The sequence below is a fragment of the Anser cygnoides genome, chromosome 15 (assembly GCF_040182565.1).
Source record: "Anser cygnoides isolate HZ-2024a breed goose chromosome 15, Taihu_goose_T2T_genome, whole genome shotgun sequence".
NCBI lineage: Eukaryota > Metazoa > Chordata > Aves > Anseriformes > Anatidae > Anser > Anser cygnoides.
In genome coordinates, this window is record NC_089887.1 from 12,642,140 (window position 1) to 12,661,096 (window position 18,957).

Sequence of the window (18,957 nt, forward strand, 5' to 3'; positions counted from 1 at the left end):
AGACATAGCTGAACCCCACCAAGGAACCGCAGAAAATACCTAGGTATACCTGAAGTGTTCTTAATACCAAGACTCTGCTATGGCAAGGCCCAAAGCCGTAATAAAACATAAGTCACAGACCTGAATTTTAAGAAAACTGTTTACTGTCTGGAACTTTTAAAAATATTCCTGAGTCATGAAAACCCCCAGCAGACCAAAAAAGAAGACATTGTTTCCAGTATGGTAGGATGCAGGCTTCAAAAGGGTACTAGATCTCCTAAGGACGCCTCCTCACACGAAGCACATCCCGTGCCCTCAGAGGCACTTCATGTACCAACAACGTGAGATTTCCGAGCAGGCTGGCTGGGCTCGGGCCCACAGCAGAGCGTCCAACACTAACTGGCCAGCCACTGAACCAAGTACCATGGCGTGTCATGCAAGGGAAGCAGAAGGCAGCAGCACGCGGAGCTACAACGCGGATTATTTGTGCCATTTGGGCTCAGCAAGGGAGCAGCCATCCCAGCTGACGACGTTCGCCACTGGAGCTGCGTTCAGTCATCGTCAGCAGCGCTGCAGCGTGTGAGATGCTGTGGGAGGAGGCCACGGCTCCACAGGTACCTGGACAAGAGCAGGTCGCAGAGGAAGGCGGTGCGTGAGCAGGCCAGGAGCAGCCGTACCGTGTGGGCAGAGCGCTGGCACGTTGAGAAGGCAAGAACCAGGCCGTGCATCCCCTGCGTGAGCACAAACATCCACGCGGAGTCTCTTCGGGCACGGGGAGGTGGAGCATCACTTCCCTTTTTGGGTTGCCATCAGCGGCACCGATGCTGTGATCCCCCCTCCCTCCGTCATCCCCCCCCCGAAACGGCCTCATGGTTAATTAAACAGCTCCTGCATCCTCTTCTCTTCCCCACCGGCAAGGGCCATCGATGGCGCTGCCAGGCAAGGGGAGAGTCCAGCCCCAAACCCTCCTCAGGAGCTCCGCTGCGATGCGCCGTCCAAGACCTGCTGGGCAATGTGAGCCAAGGCGGGGAAGGCGGAGCTCTTGGGAAACTCCCGGATGAAGTCTCTGCCTTCCTCCAAGCTCTGGCTAAGCTGGGGGTCCAGGGGAACGGAGCCTGTGGGAGAGAAGGGAAGGGGAGAGTGACTGCTTGCTCACCCCAGGGCAAAGGCCTGGAGTCAGGATGGAGAAACAGCCCTGCCAGAGGCATCTCTGGGGCAGCAGGAAAAAGGACAACCGCTGCCGCACCAAGCCCTTCAGCAGCTACTTCTCACCTCCCCCTGGCTCTGAGCCACCCCCACACCACAGGGCTTCACAAGAGACCCTCTCCTACCCCAACCCTGACCCCAGCGCTGTCCTCTGCCCACGCCTCATGGGGAAGCACCAAGACCTTTCAGGAGGGCCGGGTGGCTTCAGGCTGGGTTGCTCAGACACTGGGATTTTAGCAGCCAGAGCAGGCTGCTGACCAGCACTGCCTCTGCTCCAGCAGGGCCAGATGCCCACTGCCAGCTGCGTGGATGGCAGAGGAGCAAACCAAGAACTGCACCTCACCTCTGACCAGCCCCAGGGGCTCCTGGGGGCCCAGGGCCCAGCCCACCCGCTCCACTGACAGCCTGTCTCCGCTCGAGCGCTCCCACGGCACCACGCGCACGTCGCCCCCGACGAGAAGGGCTCTGCTCCAGGGGCCACTCACCTAGAAAGGGGACTCCAGCGTACTTGGCCAGTTCCTCGCCTCCCCCTTTGGAAAAGATGTTGGTGCACTCCTGCGGGAGGAGAAACAGCAGTGAGGCACGCGCCCAGCGCAGGGCCCTGCGCAGCACCAGCTCTCCCTCTGCCTTGCCCCTGCCCTCCCCCAGCTCTTTGTAGGACAGCAGAGCCCGTGGCTTCTTCCAGAGCTCCCCCGGCAGCTTCTCGTCCCCCAGGTCCACGGCATCACCCCCGTGGCGTTTCACTGATTTTCCACCTGAGGCACCGCAGCATGCGATGCCCAGAAACGCCCAGGAACCCCCAAGGGCCCGGCAGCACCACCAAACTCACCGAGCAGTGCGGGCAGACGAAGCCGCTCATGTTCTCCACAATGCCCAGAACTCGCAGGCCCGTCTTCTTACAGAAGGTCACCTCTCGCCTCACGTCTCCCACAGCTACCGCCTGCGGGGACAGCGGGGCAGGTTAGAGGCCTCTGTCCCTCCAGAGGTGGCTCTGGAAGAGGCACGCGTGTGGTTTGCGGCACAAGCGAGGAGGGGAATTAGGAGATGCTCTCTCCCCGTTGCTGGCCGTAACTTGGGCCAAGCCCTTCGCTACAGAAGCTGCACACAGGGGCTGTGCTGGAGGACGGGTGACAGCATTACCTAGGGTGCGACCCCGCCCCCATCAGCCGTGCCCGGGGGATCCAGCTCAGCACCAGCGGGTTGCCCTACCTGGGGCGTTGTGACTAGGATCGCTCCGAGAGGCCTGTAGGGCCGCAGGGCCTCCACCGTGGAGATGTGCTCATCGGAGGTGCCCGGAGGTGTGTCCACGATGAGGAAGTCCAGTTCCCCCCAGGCCACGTCGGCAACAAACTGTTTTATCAAAGCTGCAGGAATAACGGGTGCCCCGTCCGAGAGATGGGACTCACCTGGGAGGGCAGCCCTGCAGAACAGGAGCCTCGCTCCGAGCAGGAGCCAGCAGCACCTCCGGGAGGGTTTGCTGACCGCACCAAGCTCCGGAAGGTCACTGCCAGCAGCGAGAACCGACCGTACCGTTTTTCTTAGGTCCTCTCCACACCACAGCGTCGTCCGGCTTCTCCAGCAGGAAGCCGATGGACATGAGCGAGATGCTCTTCTCCTGGTCCACGAAGACCGGCACCCAGCCGCTGTCGCACTGGTGCACGTCGCTGTCCTGCGCCTTGAACATGCGGGGTATGCTGGGGCCGCACAGGTCCACGTCCAGGATCCCCACCTGCGGGCGGCGAGGCAGAGCCGTTCAGACAGGCCTGAGTGGGCCCCGGCCCCCAGCCCTGCTCCGGGCGAGGGGAAGTGGCACCCGAATGTTTGCAGCTCGCAGCAGCCTCCAGACAGGACTCTGCAGCTCAGGAGCCAAAGCAGCAGGTTTGAAGCAAAGTTTCAAAGGGCTGCTTCAAGTTTTGACTGCCCTCCCGGTCTCCTGCCGTCCAAGGAAGCATCTCCTGGATATTTACAGGCACTTCGGAGACATATTTATTGCAGGGACCTGTCAGAAGCTAAGAGGCAGCGGCTCCACGAAGCCTTTAAGAAGTCCTCCTGGAACTCAGCTGCCTTGTGCTCGCAGCTCCCCTTTGTCCTTGCTGCGCTGAAAGCTAGCCCGCCTCATTCCACAAGGGGCCGCGTCACACCACAAACAAGGAAATCATTTCCCAGTACGCCGGTTTGGAAAATAACACCGAAAAAAAAAAAACAAAAAGCCTTGGATCCTGTCGGTCTCTCGGACAAAGGGGAAAAGAACGGCGCCGCTACCTCTGCCGGGCTTCTCAGGGTCAAGAAACCCCAGATCCTTAACAGAGCACCTCCGTGCTGCCCACACACACGCGTCCAGGAAGGACGAGGAGACCCAGGCCCGGCTGGACGTCGGGAAGGAGAAGTCAGGGCTCCGGCGCCCCGCCGCTCGCTCACCTTCTTGCCGGCGTGCCGCAGCGACAGGGCCAGCTGGGCGGCCACGGTGCTCTTCCCCACGCCGCCCTTCCCGGAGAGCACCAGCACGACGTGCCGCACGCCGGACAGGTTGCTTTGCTCTGGGGGGAAGAAGAGAGAAGGGACGGAGGGGTCAGAGGCAGCAGCGCGGGGCCGCGGGCGCTGAAGGAGCGGCGCCGAGCGGGAGCAGGGCGGGCTCGGAGAGGGCCCGGGCCCAGGGCCGGGCCCGGGGGGTGCGGGGCCGGGAGTCAGGGCCTGGCCCCGATGACCTCAGCGCTGCGGCAGCGCGGCCACGAGCGCCCGCGGGGCCCCACCACGGCCGGGAGGGGCCCGGGGGTGAGCTCAGCCCCTCGGCGCTTCCTGCCGGGGCCGGTCACCGCCGGGGCACGGGGAACACAGCCCCGGCACCGGGGGCAGCTCCGCCGCCGGCAGCCGCTGAGGGCCCGGCGCCATGGAGCCCGCGGGGAGCACGGCGCAGCTCATCCGCGCCTGCACCGAGGGTAACGGCGGGGGGAGACCGGCGGGGGGGACACCGGGAGGGACCTGGGGGGTTCGGGAGGGGACCGGGGAGCAACCGGGGGGGCACCGGGAGAGGCGGTGCGGGGCCGGGTGCCACCGGCAGCCCCGCGCCGGGCCGGGCCGGGCCGGGCCGGAACCTGGAGGAAGAGGGGGAGCGGGAGGGGGCCGCGCCGGGGCACCGGGCCCCGCCAGGCTCCGGTACGCGGCGAGACAGGGGCCGGGGAACAGGGGCCGGGGCCGAGCACCAGACACCGGGCCGGGGGAGGGGGAGGGGGAGGCGAAGCCCCGGCCCCGGCCCCGGCCCCGGCCCCGGCCCCGGCCCCGCCGCTCACCGCCCGCCGCCGCCGCCCCCTCCATGCTGCCGCTGCCGCGCAGCGCCGCCCGCTTCCGCCTTCCGCCGCGGAAGCCCCGCCCCCCGCCGACTGGCAGGCGCCGCCCCCAATGGCGAGCCGCGCTCCCAGCCCCGCCCCGCCCTCTCAGCTCGTTGCCCGACCGATAGGCTCCGCGCTTTCCCCACCGGCGGCCGCCGCCCAATGGCGCTCCTCCGCGGAGATTGACGGGCGGCGCAGCCAGTAGCGCCCGACTCCAGGTGGGCGCCTCCCGCTTTCCCTTCCCCCGGCGCCGCGAGCGACGGAGCCGCGGGCCAACCGCGAGGCGGCGAGGCGGGGCGGCTGAGCCAATGGGCGCGGGGGAGGGGCGGGACCGGGAGCGGATTGTTTATGTGCCGGGAGGGGAAAGTAGGTCGGGGCCGGGGAGGGGGTCCCGGGGGTTCCCGGGGGGCCGGGCCCTGCGCGGGGCTGGGACCGGGGCGCTGCGGGAGCGGGGCCTGGCGGCGGCGGCCCCCCGCTGGCAGAGCCCCGGGGGCGCAGGAGCAGGCCCCGGCCAGGCCCCAGGCCCTGAGGCCCAGCGGCTGCAGGGGGGGGCGGGGGGTCCGGCCCCGGGCAGGGCCTGCAGCAGCCGCCGCGCTCCTGGCAGGGCCTGGGGGGGGGGGGGCTCCGCCTCCCTCAGCGGCCCCGTGCTGCGAGCGCTCCCCGAGCGGTCCCCGGCTCGGCCCTGCCGCCCGGGAGCCGCCAGCGGGGTCCGCTCGCCGCGGGGAGGACGAGGTGGGAGCCCTGGGGGGGGGGGAGGCCGCCGCGGAGAGCCGGGGCCGGGCGGCGCCGCGCGTAACCCGCTGTCCGTTTCCGCCCCCCCGCAGCTTACCTCTCCCGGAACGCCATGGCGCGCCGCCCGCGGAGCAGCCGGGCCTGGCACTTGGTGCTGAGCGGGGTGCGCCACGAGGCCGACGGCCGGGCGGTCGCCTTGGCCACCGGCGCGCGAGGCTGGGGCTACGACTCGGACGGGCAGGTAGGAGGGTGCCGGGGGCTGCACCGCGCAACTGGCCCGGGCCGGGGGACGCTCTTAATGTAAAATCACGCCGGCGCTGCGGTGAGACGGAGGCGGCTGCTGCCTCCGAGCTGCAGCGTGGGGCTCCCAGCGCCTCTCCCCAAGGTGGCGCTTGCTGCGATGCCCGCGGTCTGCCCCACGGTTCTGCACCGCAGCTCTGTGTCTCCTGGCTAGTCGGGTCAGGGAACCGACTCATGCTAAATTAAATGCTTTTTAAAAGCACGTAAAGCAGGTGTAGGTGAGGAAATAAAGAATATATACGATATTTTTAAAATAGTCATTTCAACTAGCGATCTCAACATGCGTTTCAACTGCATCCGTTCTGCAGTCTGGCTCCCCGTACAGCTGCTCTAACTTCTGGTCATTGTGCAGCTGGTGTCGGGGGCCTGCGGGCTGCTCCAGTCCGTGCAATTACGGTCTCAGAGTGAGGTGGGTTTGCCTCAGCCATCCTTCACGTTTTTCACCAGTCCTTCACGCTTTTCCCCAGTTCTTGTGTGTGTGAGTTCAGGTCCCCACACAGCCTGTGCGGCAGCGGGATTACAGCGAGCTGCTCGTGAAGCTTCTAAGCCAGGCTAAAGCACTACAAGGCTGCACTGCTAGAGCACGGGGCCCAAATCCAGGCACTGCGCTCCCAGAAAATGTCAGCGCAGCTTTGTGTTTCTGCAGCCAGGCTTCTAGATAGCAGAGTCAGGGAAGGCCAATGAAAACCAGAAATCAAGCTTTCTAATCTATAAGACGGAGAAGGAGGGGATGAGCAGCAGATAATTAAACTCGAGTCATTTCCAGCCCCACTGTCTTACACAGCTACAACACCCTGAGTTTAAGGGACTGTTTTTAAATACCGATGACAAAATCTGCCGTGGGTATTGCCGTCTGCTAAGGGAGTGACTAACGAGCAGGGATGTCTGACAAGTTTGTAAGCCCGGAGTAACTTGCTGAGATCTGTAGTAAGAGGCCCCATTAGGTGACACCAAGCCTACGGGGTGAGACGGGGCTCTTCCTCTTACGTTGTCCGGTGCCGGGACGCTTGGGTCTCGTGGCATGGAGGAACGGTACATCAAGTTCTTGTGTTCGTGTGTGAGAGTAAACAAAAGCCTTTTAATCCTTCACCAGGTTCCCTGTGGGCCTGTCCGCAGCACTGGCGTGAGGAGCTGCAGCCTCACTGCCTGGCTGGTTCTCCTCTGTCCTGCCCTCTCCCCTGCCTGGCCTCCTGTCCCCTTTCCTCCTCGTCTCTCCGGGGCAGCAGTTCCCAGCAGCGTGGCTCTGCCCTGGTTTGGCAGCGCAGGTGCAGAGCCCTGTGGAGATGTACGGGTTCTGTGCACAGCCGCGTGTTACGCGTCTGCTCTTCTTTTGGGGTTCCTTGGTGGCATCTCCAGCTATCTGTAGCCTGCACGCTGAAAACCTTTAGCACAATTTGCTCAAAAATGTGTGTTTGGACTGTCGCGCTGCTCGCCTCCCCGCCCCTGGAAGCTGCCGAGGCACAAAACGTGGCAGGTCCTGAAGCAGTGTAATCAGGGTGGCTCAGCCCTTTGCCTTCCTACACGGCGGGCCAGGCAGGGGCACGATGCAGCTGTGCTGCCACCGCCACGAGCCCGGGGACGTCCCCACGCAGCTCGGCAGCGTGCGAGACCTCGCCGAGCAGCCCGGCTGCAGGGAGAGCCGGCGCGGCCGCGGGCTGCGAGCCCAGCGCTCCAACCTGGGGGCGTCAGGCAGTGACGTCCCTCTGCTCCTCCCCGCAGCACAGCGACTCGGATTCAGAGCCGGAGTTCTCCTCCCTGTCTCCCTCCATCCCGAGCGCCATCCCCGTGACGGGAGAGTCCTACTGCAACTGCGAGAACCAGAGCGAGGCTCCCTACTGCTCCAGCCTGCACGCCCTGCACCGCGTCAAGGACTGCCAGTGCGGCGAGGAGGATGAGTGTAAGGAAGGGGGTCCCAAACCACCCGCTGGAGTCCTTTGGGGTTTGAGGTGGGTGCAGTCCTGGCCCGGGGGCACGGACTGCGCCTCTGCGTGGATCTTTACTTTTCCACGGGGCCCTTACCTCTGCTCCGGCACCCGGTGCTCCTTTGTAACATCTCAAGGCCACGTAGAGTTTAGGAAGATTACAGGCACGTGCATCCTGCTGTGTTCCAAGAGCCGAGTGCTGACCTTGTTAATGTGTCAGGGTTCACCTCTGGAGACTTTATTTCAAATCCAGCCGAGGCCAGCAGTGAAGTCAGCTCCTGTGGTTCCAGCCCCGTTAATGCTGATCCCTGGCACAGCCAGCAGGGCGCCCGGGCGCACGGTGGGGCTTTCTCAGAGCAGGCAGGAAGGCAGGCGGAGGGTGGGCCTGGGCTGGCCGAGAAAGTCCGTGGCACAGCAGAACCGCTGCAGTACTTGCGCTTTGGCTCTAGCCCCCTGAGCCAACAAGAAGTGAGTGCGATTCCCTCGGAGGAAAGGAGGTCTGTGGAGCTTTGTGTTAGCCAGAACAGGAACCAACGGTGTCAGGCAGGAGAGAGCACTGAGCCGTCCCCACTGGGACGCTGCGGAACAGTTCAGCCCTCAAATAATTCTCCCATGTGCACAGCTTAGGATTTAGCCTCTTAAACGGTTTTAAAAAAATAGTAAATCTAGACAGGCCCTCAAAACAACTGTCCGTCTGTGCTTTGGCTTGGAAATAGCTCCCTGAAGGCCTTTGCCCATCCTCGTCCCCTGTGTCCTTCCCGAGCAGATTTTGACTGGGTGTGGGATGACCTGAATAAGTCGACGGCCACCCTGCTGACCTGTGATAACCGCAAGGTGAACTTCCACATGGAGTACAGCTGCGGCACCGCGGCCATCCGGGGCAACAAGGAGCTGGCAGACGGGCAGCACTTCTGGGAGATCAAGATGACCTCGCCAGTCTATGGCACGGACATGGTACGTGGAACCAGGCTGCTGACAGGCGTGCAGCAAAGCCCGCTGTTCTCTGACCAGGTCAGCAGGCTTCCTCCAGCAGTTCACCTGGGCATCCTCGCTTAGCAGTAAGGAAATTGAAGCTGGGAGGGTAAGTGGTTCTAGATGAGACCACAGTAATTAGGACCAGAACCTGATTTTCTTGCTTCCCTTTCACGCTGCTGGTAGATCACCGCTGATAAACTCAGCGAAGACTAAGGTCAGGCCTCAGCGCGGGGCAGCGTCCGGGCGGGCTGTGGTTAGCAGCAGGGCTCTGCCGAGCGCTGGGGCGTGCGCTGCTGTGTCACTTCCTGCCCCCGGGACTGGAACTTGCCTCCCGCGGGGCTGGGCTGGGTGCCCTGCTGTGACCACCGCTCGTGTGGCTTGTGACCAGGGCCCGAACTCGCTCCCCACCATTAACGCGGGGGCCACAGCCCCGTTAGCTCCCCCAGCCCTGCTCAGGCTGCACCTCACGCGCTGGCTGGCCCCCAAGCGCTGAACCCAGCGCCAGCCAAACCCTTCAGGGGAGATCTGACACCCCCGGCTTGGCTTCACCCAAATTTCCAACCTGTGGGGCTGTGCCAAGCAAAGGAGGGGAGACCCGGTGCCCCCGCAGACGCTAAGCCTGTGTTCTTCCTCCCAGATGGTGGGAATTGGGACATCGGATGTGAACCTGGACAAGTACCGCCACACCTTCTGCAGCCTGCTGGGCAAGGACGAGGACAGCTGGGGACTCTCCTACACAGGTGACACGGGCAGGGCAGCCGGAAAGCCAGCAACAGGTTTAGGAATTAGATGGCCTGAATGGGATTGCAGCCAAAAAGGCCGCCTGGCCTGTGAGTCACGTAGTTAACTATAATGAGAGCTGCTGCCCGTTCGCTTCCCCAGTGCTACTACACACCTGTGGGGCTTGCCTAAGCATCCCATTGCGCAGGACAGACTGCTTCCTGCTCTCAGCTCTTGGAGCATCAAACTGTACCTGCGTTTTGCAGACCCCTTAGAACCAGCGTGTGAATTTCTGGGGCCTCTGGGCTGCACGTTGAATATCACTGATTCGGGGTTTCAGTGTTGCTGCCCGGGCTCTGGTATTCCAGAACCCAGGCTTCCCTCTTTCCATCACGCGCCCTGAGGAGGAGGGCAGTCGGTGAGTGATTAGGGGACGGAGGGCTTTTGTAGGCACTGCCAGGCTGTACCAGAGGGAACTTGCAGTGAAGCGTGTGAGAATCGGGGTGAATTTGTGGAGCACAGACTTCCTATTGAACGCAAGGTGTGTTGTTTTAAGGACTGCTGCATCACAAGGGTGACAAGACAAACTTCTCCTCGAGGTTTGGCCAGGGCTCTATCATCGGGGTGCATTTGGACACGTGGCATGGGACACTCACGTTCTTCAAAAACCGCAAGTGCATAGGTAAGAGCAGGGGCAGCCACGGTGGCCTTCAGGCGCAGAGGAGAACGGGGGAGCGCGGCAGCTTTAGCTGAACTCGAAATTTGGCTGCAGCTGGGCTGCAAGGGAAAATACTGGCAAAGTTAGTTAGTCGGAACTAACGTGAAACCTCCCTGACGCTGTCCCCTGCAGGGGTTGCAGCTACGAAGCTGCAGAACAAGAAGTTTTACCCCATGGTGTGCTCGACGGCAGCCAAGAGCAGCATGAAGGTGATCCGCTCCTGCGCCAGCTGCACATCTCTCCAGTACCTCTGCTGTTACCGCCTGCGCCAGCTCCTGCCCAACTACGTGGACACGCTGGAGGTGCTGCCGTTGCCACCAGGACTCAAGCAAGTGCTACACAACAAACTGGGGTGGGTCTTAAGCATGAACTATAGCACATCAAAGCCTTTCTCCTCATCGTCGGGAAGCGACTCAGATAGCTCCTGTGGCTCGGATGCAGAGGCCTGCCAAAGGAAGAGGTGCAGGAGGACGTAATGTCTCTTCAGACGAACTGCTTTGAGGGAGTCGGGTGGTGTTTTGTTCCGCCGCCTGCAAGGGCAGGCCAGGCCTGACGCACCTCCTTCTTCACGGGGACATCCGTTTCTACTTGTTTGGGAAGATTTCTCTTACTCTGGTTGAAATCTTTAGCCTAAACATCCATCACTTGCGTTGAGAATACCTGCTGGCTAAGAGGCCTCAGCTCTGTGAAACAGGTGAACTGCAGCCAGGTACCTGAGGTTAATCTCCTGGCTCGGCATCAAAGCCATCGCCTCTTTGTGAAGAAAGCCGCCTCGCTGCAGGCTGTCAGCAGAGACGAGATTGAAGGTGGCCTCCCGGTCTCAAAGCGTACTTCTAGCAAACTCTAGTCAAGTAACTGACTTGATTCATCGAAAGACAAAATCAAGGACTAGTCCCCCTCCTCCTAACTGTTGTGTGTTGGTTTGGTATCCGCCATGAATTCATCACACTGGGGGGCATGATCGAACGGCAGCACTTAGGGAAACGGGCTCCTGGGGATGAATCTACGCCACTTGTGAGAGAGCAATTACCTAAAAGAGTTGAGCTGTTAGTGATCATTCTTGAGCCCCCCCCATGACTTTAATTGCTTTGCATGTTGGCTACTGCTGCTTCTCCTGTATCAAAGACTGTATTAAACTGTAATAAAAAAGTATAAACTGCCTTTCATTCCTCTGATGGCCCTTAAAGGCACGATTCTGAATGCGGTTGACAAAAATAGCCACGCTAGCAAAGCCAATAGCCTGGAGGGGATATTTTAAATGCAACATTTGTTTGTGAGGTCTAGATGAGGTGAAGGAAGTGGAGATTACCTCGCCTCTGCCCTGTTGAGGGTTCTTGCACTTCCCACCGGACCACCACAGCCTGGCCTCGATGGAGCTCCAGCAGAGCCATGCTGATGCCTGTGGCTGCAAACAGGAAGGGAGGGCTGCAGCGTTTTGTAAGAGGTGTGTTCTGACAGGCTATGGCCAGACAAACAACCCCAAATGCCCACCCCAGAGCCTGAAAATCAGAGCAGCTCATGTGTGCAGGACAGGCGCTGACCAAGACGTGCGTGCTGCCTGCGGCAGGCCCCTTCTACGTGCTGGGGAGAAATGCTGGATCAGAGCCTGGAACAGAATAATCCAGTAGTGGCCTGGTACTGCCGCCAGCAAGTGGCATGCAGCAGAGCCTTCCTGCTTTTTTTTTTTTTTGCATTTCAGCTGCTCTAAGATTCTAGACAGGAAAGAGGAGGGAAAAGCGCTTTAGCTGCTCCTCGCAGATTAGGCCACGAGCGCTGGCTGGGAGCAAGCAGCGAGGCGAGGGGTCAGGTACTCGAGCGGTTCTTGCCAGACTTCTGTCGCGCTGTCAGGACAGCCGGGCTCCAGGGACTTGATCAGTCAGCAGCCTCCCATCATTGCCACTGTGAACACAAGTAGCCACCTGCTGCCTTTTCTCCTGGTCGTTGTAGACCTGCAAAAGCCTCGTGCAAAGCCTTTTGCTCCACCTGCATTTATTCCCCATGACCGTGCCTTTCCTTCCCGCATCGTGAATCTTTAAACAAAGATGGCTCTGGTGTCTCTGGTTACGAGCTTTGAATGAGAACTGTAATTAAGTAGGACAGGCTCTCTGTCAATCCATCTGTAGTCGTGCTCCAGCCAGAAAAAAACAGCCTTGCTGGATTTCTCCTCACAGGAACTAATTCAAGCCTTAGCAGATGGAGACAGAAGAATCACTGGCAAGGAGGAACTTTATTCTGAGGGTGCCCTCCCACTTTCACAGCACTGGCTGCTGTTGGTTTGAGCTGGCAAGCTGTGCTTCGCGGGAAGAAGCTCAGGGGGGTTCCGCGTCACTATGGAAGGCCCCAGTCAGCATTACCAAAACCTCAGTTCGGGGTCCCCCCTCCCAGCTGCAGATATTTCTGAGTGAGAAGCAGAATTTTTGCTTTGGGAAAGGAGGATCCCATCATAGCCCACCAGTTTGTGTGGAGTTTTCTGGAGCTTATGTGGTATTTCCTTATGTTGGGAGCTCAGCCAACAAACTCCCCTGCCCTGCTTCCAGCTCCGTGTTACCCTAGGATGTGGTTCCTCTCTGGCCAGCTGGCTCTGATGGCTGGTGAACATTTTCCTAAAAGCAAGCCCAGCAGGATCCACCTGCCTGAGGAAGCTGCAAGAAGGACCTAGAGTAACAGGTCCGCCCTTGCCGAAGAACCTGCAGGGAGCAGGGCATTAAAAGTCAGGAAACAGTGCACAAAATATTTAGCTCGTTCAGCACCGCACCTGACAGGCAGCGTGGGACAGACTTACCGCATGGCTGTCTCAACAGAGGAGCTGACCCTGTGCTGCTCGGGGACAGCTCACCACCACTTTCATGCCCCACTCCTGCTCCCAATGTGGCTCAACTCTCTAAGGAGTCAGCCTGCTTTCCAGCCAGAGGGATATTAAAGCTAGGGCAGCTAAAAGAGGAAAGGAGAGCCGAGAGGCTGAAGAAAGCATCTGTAACGAGACATTTATTGATGTGCAAGTCTCTGTTCTGAAACAGAATCAGCTGCTTCCACTGGCTGGGCTCCCAGCTGCACGGCCATGCCAGCAGCAGCTCCGCGACTGCTGAGTTTTGGCAGATAAAAACGACGGGGCTGACCAGGGCAGCCCACGGTCCCACTACGCCGTCAGGTCCAGGACAAGGCTGGGGTTGGTGGATACCATGAAGAGGTAGATGTGGCGGGGTAAGTCTGGCCCAAGGCGGCGGTCCTGCCCACCAACATCCGATTTCACTGGGATGTCACTCAGCAGAAGTAGTCTCATCGTCCGTGCTGCACTCTTTGTAGGCCTTCAAGTGCACAAGAGAAGGGAGCAGTTAATGGGGATGTTCTAAGAGAATACTCCAATCTCCACCGCAGGGCTCAATCCCATCACTGCACTGAGGATCCCCGGCTGAGCGTTCAGCCAAACACACAAGGGTCAGGGGATAAAACTCAGAAGAATCAAGACCCGCAAACAGGCCTCATGCACACGGAGTTGTGTTGCCCCTCCGGTGTACAATGAGATTGCTGTAAAGCCACTTCTTCTGAAGAGGGTATGCTAGGGACAGAGATCAAAGCTCCAGGAGAAGAAAAGTAGAAGAGGATATTTGACTATGTGAGACTTAAAAAAAGTTCTGTCACAGTTCCTGATCTAATGCAAAGAGCTTAAGTGATTAATGCTCACACAAAATGGAAACAAGCACGTGTTTACAAAAAAAAAGTCTTTATAAATTGGCTAAGTGGCTGTTGGAAGGGTCACACAACATCCTTGTCTAATCCTGCTCCCCCAACACCTCACTGACAGTTACCTCACAAACCAGTAGAAAGGTAAGGGCAGTAGGGAGAGGGAGAATTTAGTGAGCTAAATCAGCTCCCTGAAGGATCAGACAAACAGAAGAGCAAGGGAAGTGTGGGTACGCTGCTGGTGACAGCTCAGATGTCTTGTGGTCCACAGGGGCAACACGCATGTTCTGCTAGGGAGGGATTTGGAGCTGCCCAACCAATGGCAGCCACGTGTGACAGCGCCCATTTCAAATAAAGGCAAGAAAAGCTGATGGACAGACCATGCTGGGCAAGGGCAATGGGACGTATACAGCAGACCCTCAGCCGCACTGGCTGGGATATGCAGCCAAATAGATAGCCAGGCAAAAATGCAGAGATGCATGAAGCTGGTCCTTCTAGGCAAGATGAAGGCAGAAAGAGGCCTGGAAGGGCTAACGAGCAGCTGAAATGTAGCTTTTGTTTCAGCTACTGCTGAAACAAAACTATGGCTTAAGTCAAACACCCGTCTGGACAGAGTCCTCTCTTTTCTGGAGAGCTGATTACAAACTCAGGACTTGCTTGCTCCATCCACAGAGACCTTTAAGCAAGGAAACCTGTGGCACGCCTCCCTACCATCATCTTCCACGCAGCAAGCTTTAACAGGACACCAAGGGGTTTGAGGGCTTACCTGTACCAGGAGGCTTGGGGAGGGATATGCTTCTGCTATTGCTGCTGCCATTGCAGGGCTGACCCTATTAAACTGCTGGATTTCTCTCTCCCACACCTGCCACAGTCCCGTGCCATCCTTCTCCACTCACACTCTGCTGCCTGAGATCCCCGCAGTGCAGAAAGGCAACTCGTGCATCTCCTGCTGCCTCCTGCAGAAAGAAGGACTGCTGAGAGCCAGACCAGGGGACAGCGTGTGCTCAGAACGTGCCTGCAGATCCCTGATGCTGCAGCCTTCGCCTAGCATTAGGCAGTTGGCTTCCCTCTAAACCCTCCCTCTGTTCAGGACTAATATTTATTCCTCACCATTTCCTTCCTTCCCTGAAAAGCTTCAGAACACTTGGGTGAAGAGGTTTTCCTGCGGCTCTCCTTTTCCCTCCATTCTTAATGCTGAACCACAACTACATTCACCGTGAGAGCTGGGTGATTTTCATCAGCACAGAGGACTGAAAATGATCTAGTCCAAGCCCTTACGCTGACCAGGACACACTGGCAGTCACAGGTAAGCGTTTCTGTAGCTTCTGCTGACATTTTCCAAAGCTCCGGGCCTGGGACTTGACCAAATCCAGCAACATGACTCACTTGTACGGGCGTTTCGCTGTCGCCTTCATCAGCGCAGAAACGTGTTCGCCAAATTCCTGCCACGTGTCTAGGAAGAGTACCTCAGTGTTACCCCACAGCTGAAGCACCACCAGTGTCTGGAGGAGAAGCGACACCGTAAGACCAATCAATGGGAAAAAGACAGGCTCAGGTGGGCCAGGACAACCCGAGGCCCTCAGCCTCCTTCAAATGCACACTGAAACTTCAGCCAGCGGTGCTGGCATGGCCGTGGCCACCCACGGGACCCAGAGGCAGAAGCAAGGGAAGCACAGGGTAGTATCACGTCCCTCAGCAGGGCTGGAAGGGGAGGGAGGCAGCACTGGGTGCGTGAGCTCTGTTTACACAGCACAGCAAAGCCTGCTCATCCTTCTTAGCTTTCAGTAAGCCAGCGGGTCATCGCCCCTTCGGGGGCATACTCAGGCAGGGCAGGATTTTAGCTCAAGGGATATCAAGCAAGAGTTAGATCCTATCTGACCTAGTTTTTGACTGCTGTGGCACCACAGAGCTTCTGCTCTGCTGTGGGACACAAGTTTTGCAAGGCAGGGACCTGAGTGAGAACCCACAGCGAACTTGGCAGCTGTTGGTGGGACTGGGGAGGGGAGGCTGGATCAGCTCTGAACCAGGATCTCAGGAACAACAGGCTCTGAGGATGCACGTGGCTGCAACTTGATCCAAGCCAGCCACCGCCTCCCTGGCAAAGCATTCATTACACAGAAGGGCACCCCAGCGGGAGCCTTTTCCGTACGGTTCAGCCACGAGTAACACAAAACTTCAAGGAGCGTGAGAAGTTTTACCTCTGGTATCACCCGCTGAGTCACGGACAGCTCAGGGCCAGGCTGGGATCCGGGACGTTGCTTCGCAGGGCTCCGTGCCTGCTGCCTGTCCTGCTCCCGGTTACACCTGTAAGCACGACACAGCTCACAGACGCGTGCTGCGTATTCACGCCTCAGGCTGCTGACTGATAAAGAGGAAGAGGCCAGACTTAACAGCACCCACGTTTGCCACCTCCCAACCTGACTTAAAGGTGGAGACAAAGCTCCCCTGCGAGGCAGCGCTGCTCCCGCAGGCACGGTTCTGCAGGCTGTGCCCAGCCCCTCCGGCTGGGGACTACACGTGAGCTGGAAGGATGCGGCTGTGAGAGAAGGTGAGACCCAAAACCAGGGTGAGCACTGCTTGGTTCCTTCGGTGGCAGAACTCAACAGGCCACAGCTGATTTTTTTTTAAAGAAATAACACTCTTGGTAAAATGTATCCTCACAGGCTTAAGTGAGAAAGAGCCCAGGAGGTGGTGAGACAAGAGCTCTCCTTGGGAAATGCTCCCTGGGAAAGACAGGACAGGGCAGACCTAGCTACTGTGGCTGCATCGATGTGGGGAAGCTCTGGATGATCACACCGTCACCACAGAAAGGGGATTCCTCTGCTGTGCATGTACACAGACAGGAAGGACTCGGGCACTGGGAGCAACAAACAAACGAGACATTCGAGGTACAAGAAGAGGGCCCCAGGCACCGGACCTCCCTCTTCATGAGCTACACAGCATGCTGAGAACAGAAGGGCCCTGTGCACCAAGAAGGGCTGTGGTGTAATTCAGCAAGAGCCATATCACTGCAGCCCTCCACCTGGTACGGTGCAGCCTTACCTGCAAACACCTTCTCACTACGAGATCCTCAGAGTCTGCTGTGGATGTGGATGGATTTACAAGACTGCAAAACCCAAGTCCCAGCCCCCCTGAGCACGAACTTTGTGCTTTACAGACCCCACGCTGGCATCAAGTGCCAGCAGCTCAGCCCCAAGCACCTCCTTCCTGCAGAGACACTTCTCTGCACCCCCTGCCAGCCTCCCGGGCCCGCTGCTCCTGCACGTCCCCAGCACGTACCGCTGGTAGGCACCCAGCCCCACGACGGCCGCGCTGTAGGTTCTGGTGGAGGAGCCCTCCGGGCTGGCCAAAGGCAGTACGTGGTTCAGATCAGGCTGACTCCCTGGTGGGGCATCAACGAAACTCCGAAGCAAGACAAATCACACCCAAGTGTGCAGCAGCCTTCCTCTCTGAAATAAGCCCTCCCCGTCTCCTCGGGGACTCCTCGGGAGCATCTCTCACTGGGAGCTGGCAGGGCCAGTCTCAGGCTGCAGCTGGGAGCGTTGCTTTTGGGCACACGCTGCATGCCACATCGGCCAATACTCTGCTCACCTCTCTCCTGGAGTGTTAGCAGACCTCCTCTCAGACACCGCCTGTTCTTTCCTTCTCTAGTCTTGGGCTGGGCTGGATGGCTGCTGAACGTCTCAGGGCAGAAGCACAGGCTGCCTGGACAGACGCATAAAACACTGCGTGACTGCACGTGAATGAGAGCTAACTACAAACCTCCCTGCTTCAAAACGCAAGCGGTTCCAAGGGCTGTGTACTTGGGTTGTTTCTTTCGAGCGCATCTTCTATGAGCGCCATGATGATGGAAAAGCTAAATACGAGGAAAGACAAGCCTGGCCTGCCCAGGCTTCCTCTAAAGAAAGCAGCATCCTGTCTTGGGTTTAAAGGGAAGTCTGCGCATCATCCCTAAAGACCTACTGCCGCACTCAGATACTGCTTCTCCCCCAGGTTCACTCATTCCAAACCACTGCATCTCTAACACAGCTTTATTTCAGGGTGGAGCAATGGCAGTTTTGGATGAAGGCTCCCCCCCTTCTGTGGTCCTTTGGCCAAATGGCTGCTGCAGAGTGCTTTGTATAGGTCTGGCTCAGAGATCTGGATCACCTGGGTTAGGGAAAAGAGGCGCTTTAGAAAATCTTCTGGCTCCACTAACACCAGCACCTCCTTCTCCTCTTCAGTCTTCACCATGGAGTCATCCTAAAGAAGAAGAAGTCATTTCCAGTACAAGCAGGTGTCCAGAGAGAAGGCAGGCAGCAGGTCTCCACCTAGGCAGCGCCCATGCAGTGAGAGGCACTAACACTGGCAATGCTGTGTCAGTACTACGCTGGTGGAAGACCACGGCTGAACTGAAGAGTAAAAAACCTCCCCACACCAGCAGATGACTGAAGGTGCAATAACCACCTGGGGAGGAAAGCAGTGACAGCTGCAGGAACTGCCATGAAGCTGAAAAGACAAAACGGGCTCAGTCTGCACCACACGCAGTTATATGACTACAGACAACGTAGGTACGGATGTTATGATCTATTGTATGACCACAGCATCTGCAATGTTTTATCCAGCAACAGCCAAAATACAGTTCTGCCTCTGCCTGAAATTCTTGTAGTGGGGCTGAGGACAAGAACAGCCTACCTCTGCCTCTGCTGCCACGTGGATACTGTTTTACACAGTACTTGCCAAAACCAAGCTGAAACGGGCACCGTAATTGGTACCAGAAGGCACCTGCCAGCTTTCAGGTTCCCAGCAAGCAGGATTCAGGAAACAGTCACAAGGCTTTCTAAACTGGGGGCCCTGCGGCAAACTTGCCCAGCCTTTTCCAGCTATGCAGCTACTGCCTGTGGCAGCATGCCATGCACAGCATCTGCTCTGGAAAAGCTGCTGCCCTCCTAAATAAACCTCCGTATGAATGACTTGTAGAGGACTCATTCTTGCTTGCTACAGATTGCCCAGACCTGCCTGAAACAATCAGGTGTAGATGTTGAAAAGCCATCGGCTTTGGAATAACCTGAATGAGAATCAGTCCCATCTCCACTCCCCGAGCTAACTGTGGTCACCAGCAATCAGCATTTCTGAGGCTGACGACGCCAGTATCCAGCCTAGAAAGCCAAGTCAAAGCCTCTTCCCCACAGCACATCTGTTGCCAGATTGCATTTACTGCGGAGAAGACGAGAGAGACTCACCGGAGCAGACAGAGTGCTTGGCATGTTTCTCCTCCAGGTTATGCTGCAGGGAATTGCCTGAGGCTCAGAAGATTATTTACAGTCCAAGGAACTTAAAACCTTGATCCAAATGTCTGAGGCAGGATCTTTGAGGAGACCTGTAGAGAAGGAAAGAACAATCAACAACCCTGACATGC

General features: G+C 58.5%; 3 protein-coding genes across 5 annotated transcripts; 1 reads left to right on the forward strand and 2 right to left on the reverse strand.

Moving 5' to 3' along the window:
* Window positions 1-121: 121 nt before the first annotated feature.
* NUBP2 (NUBP iron-sulfur cluster assembly factor 2, cytosolic) lies at window positions 122-4,576 on the reverse strand. The gene is made up of 7 exons (XM_066977598.1): window positions 4,473-4,576; window positions 3,604-3,722; window positions 2,716-2,914; window positions 2,395-2,549; window positions 2,015-2,125; window positions 1,671-1,740; window positions 122-1,094 (listed from the first exon to the last, which is right to left on the reverse strand). Exons 1-7 carry the CDS (start codon window positions 4,495-4,497, stop codon window positions 949-951), a joined length of 825 nt encoding a protein of 274 aa, XP_066833699.1. The 5' UTR covers window positions 4,498-4,576; the 3' UTR covers window positions 122-948.
* Window positions 3,971-11,039, forward strand: SPSB3 (splA/ryanodine receptor domain and SOCS box containing 3). 3 transcript variants are annotated; one of them, XM_066977588.1, is made up of 7 exons: window positions 3,971-4,121; window positions 5,336-5,484; window positions 7,263-7,440; window positions 8,232-8,419; window positions 9,078-9,180; window positions 9,717-9,842; window positions 10,011-11,039. In XM_066977588.1, exons 1-7 carry the CDS (start codon window positions 4,073-4,075, stop codon window positions 10,352-10,354), a joined length of 1,137 nt encoding a protein of 378 aa, XP_066833689.1. In that variant the 5' UTR covers window positions 3,971-4,072; the 3' UTR covers window positions 10,355-11,039. The 3 variants fall into 3 exon arrangements, with proteins under 3 accessions (XP_066833689.1, XP_066833688.1, XP_047916029.2); XM_066977587.1 differs by lacking the exon at window positions 3,971-4,121 and adding an exon at window positions 4,757-4,877; XM_048060072.2 differs by lacking the exon at window positions 3,971-4,121 and adding an exon at window positions 5,088-5,243.
* Window positions 11,040-12,837: 1,798 nt separating this feature from the next.
* EME2 (essential meiotic structure-specific endonuclease subunit 2) lies at window positions 12,838-18,820 on the reverse strand. Its single transcript, XM_066977606.1, is given in 9 exon segments — window positions 12,838-13,153; window positions 13,155-13,183; window positions 14,326-14,515; window positions 14,946-15,061; window positions 15,758-15,863; window positions 16,842-16,961; window positions 17,240-17,241; window positions 17,709-17,801; window positions 18,782-18,820. Coding segments are annotated over 9 exon segments (819 nt in total). The 5' UTR covers window positions 18,806-18,820; the 3' UTR covers window positions 12,838-13,014.
* Between the last annotated feature and the right edge of the window lie 137 nt (window positions 18,821-18,957).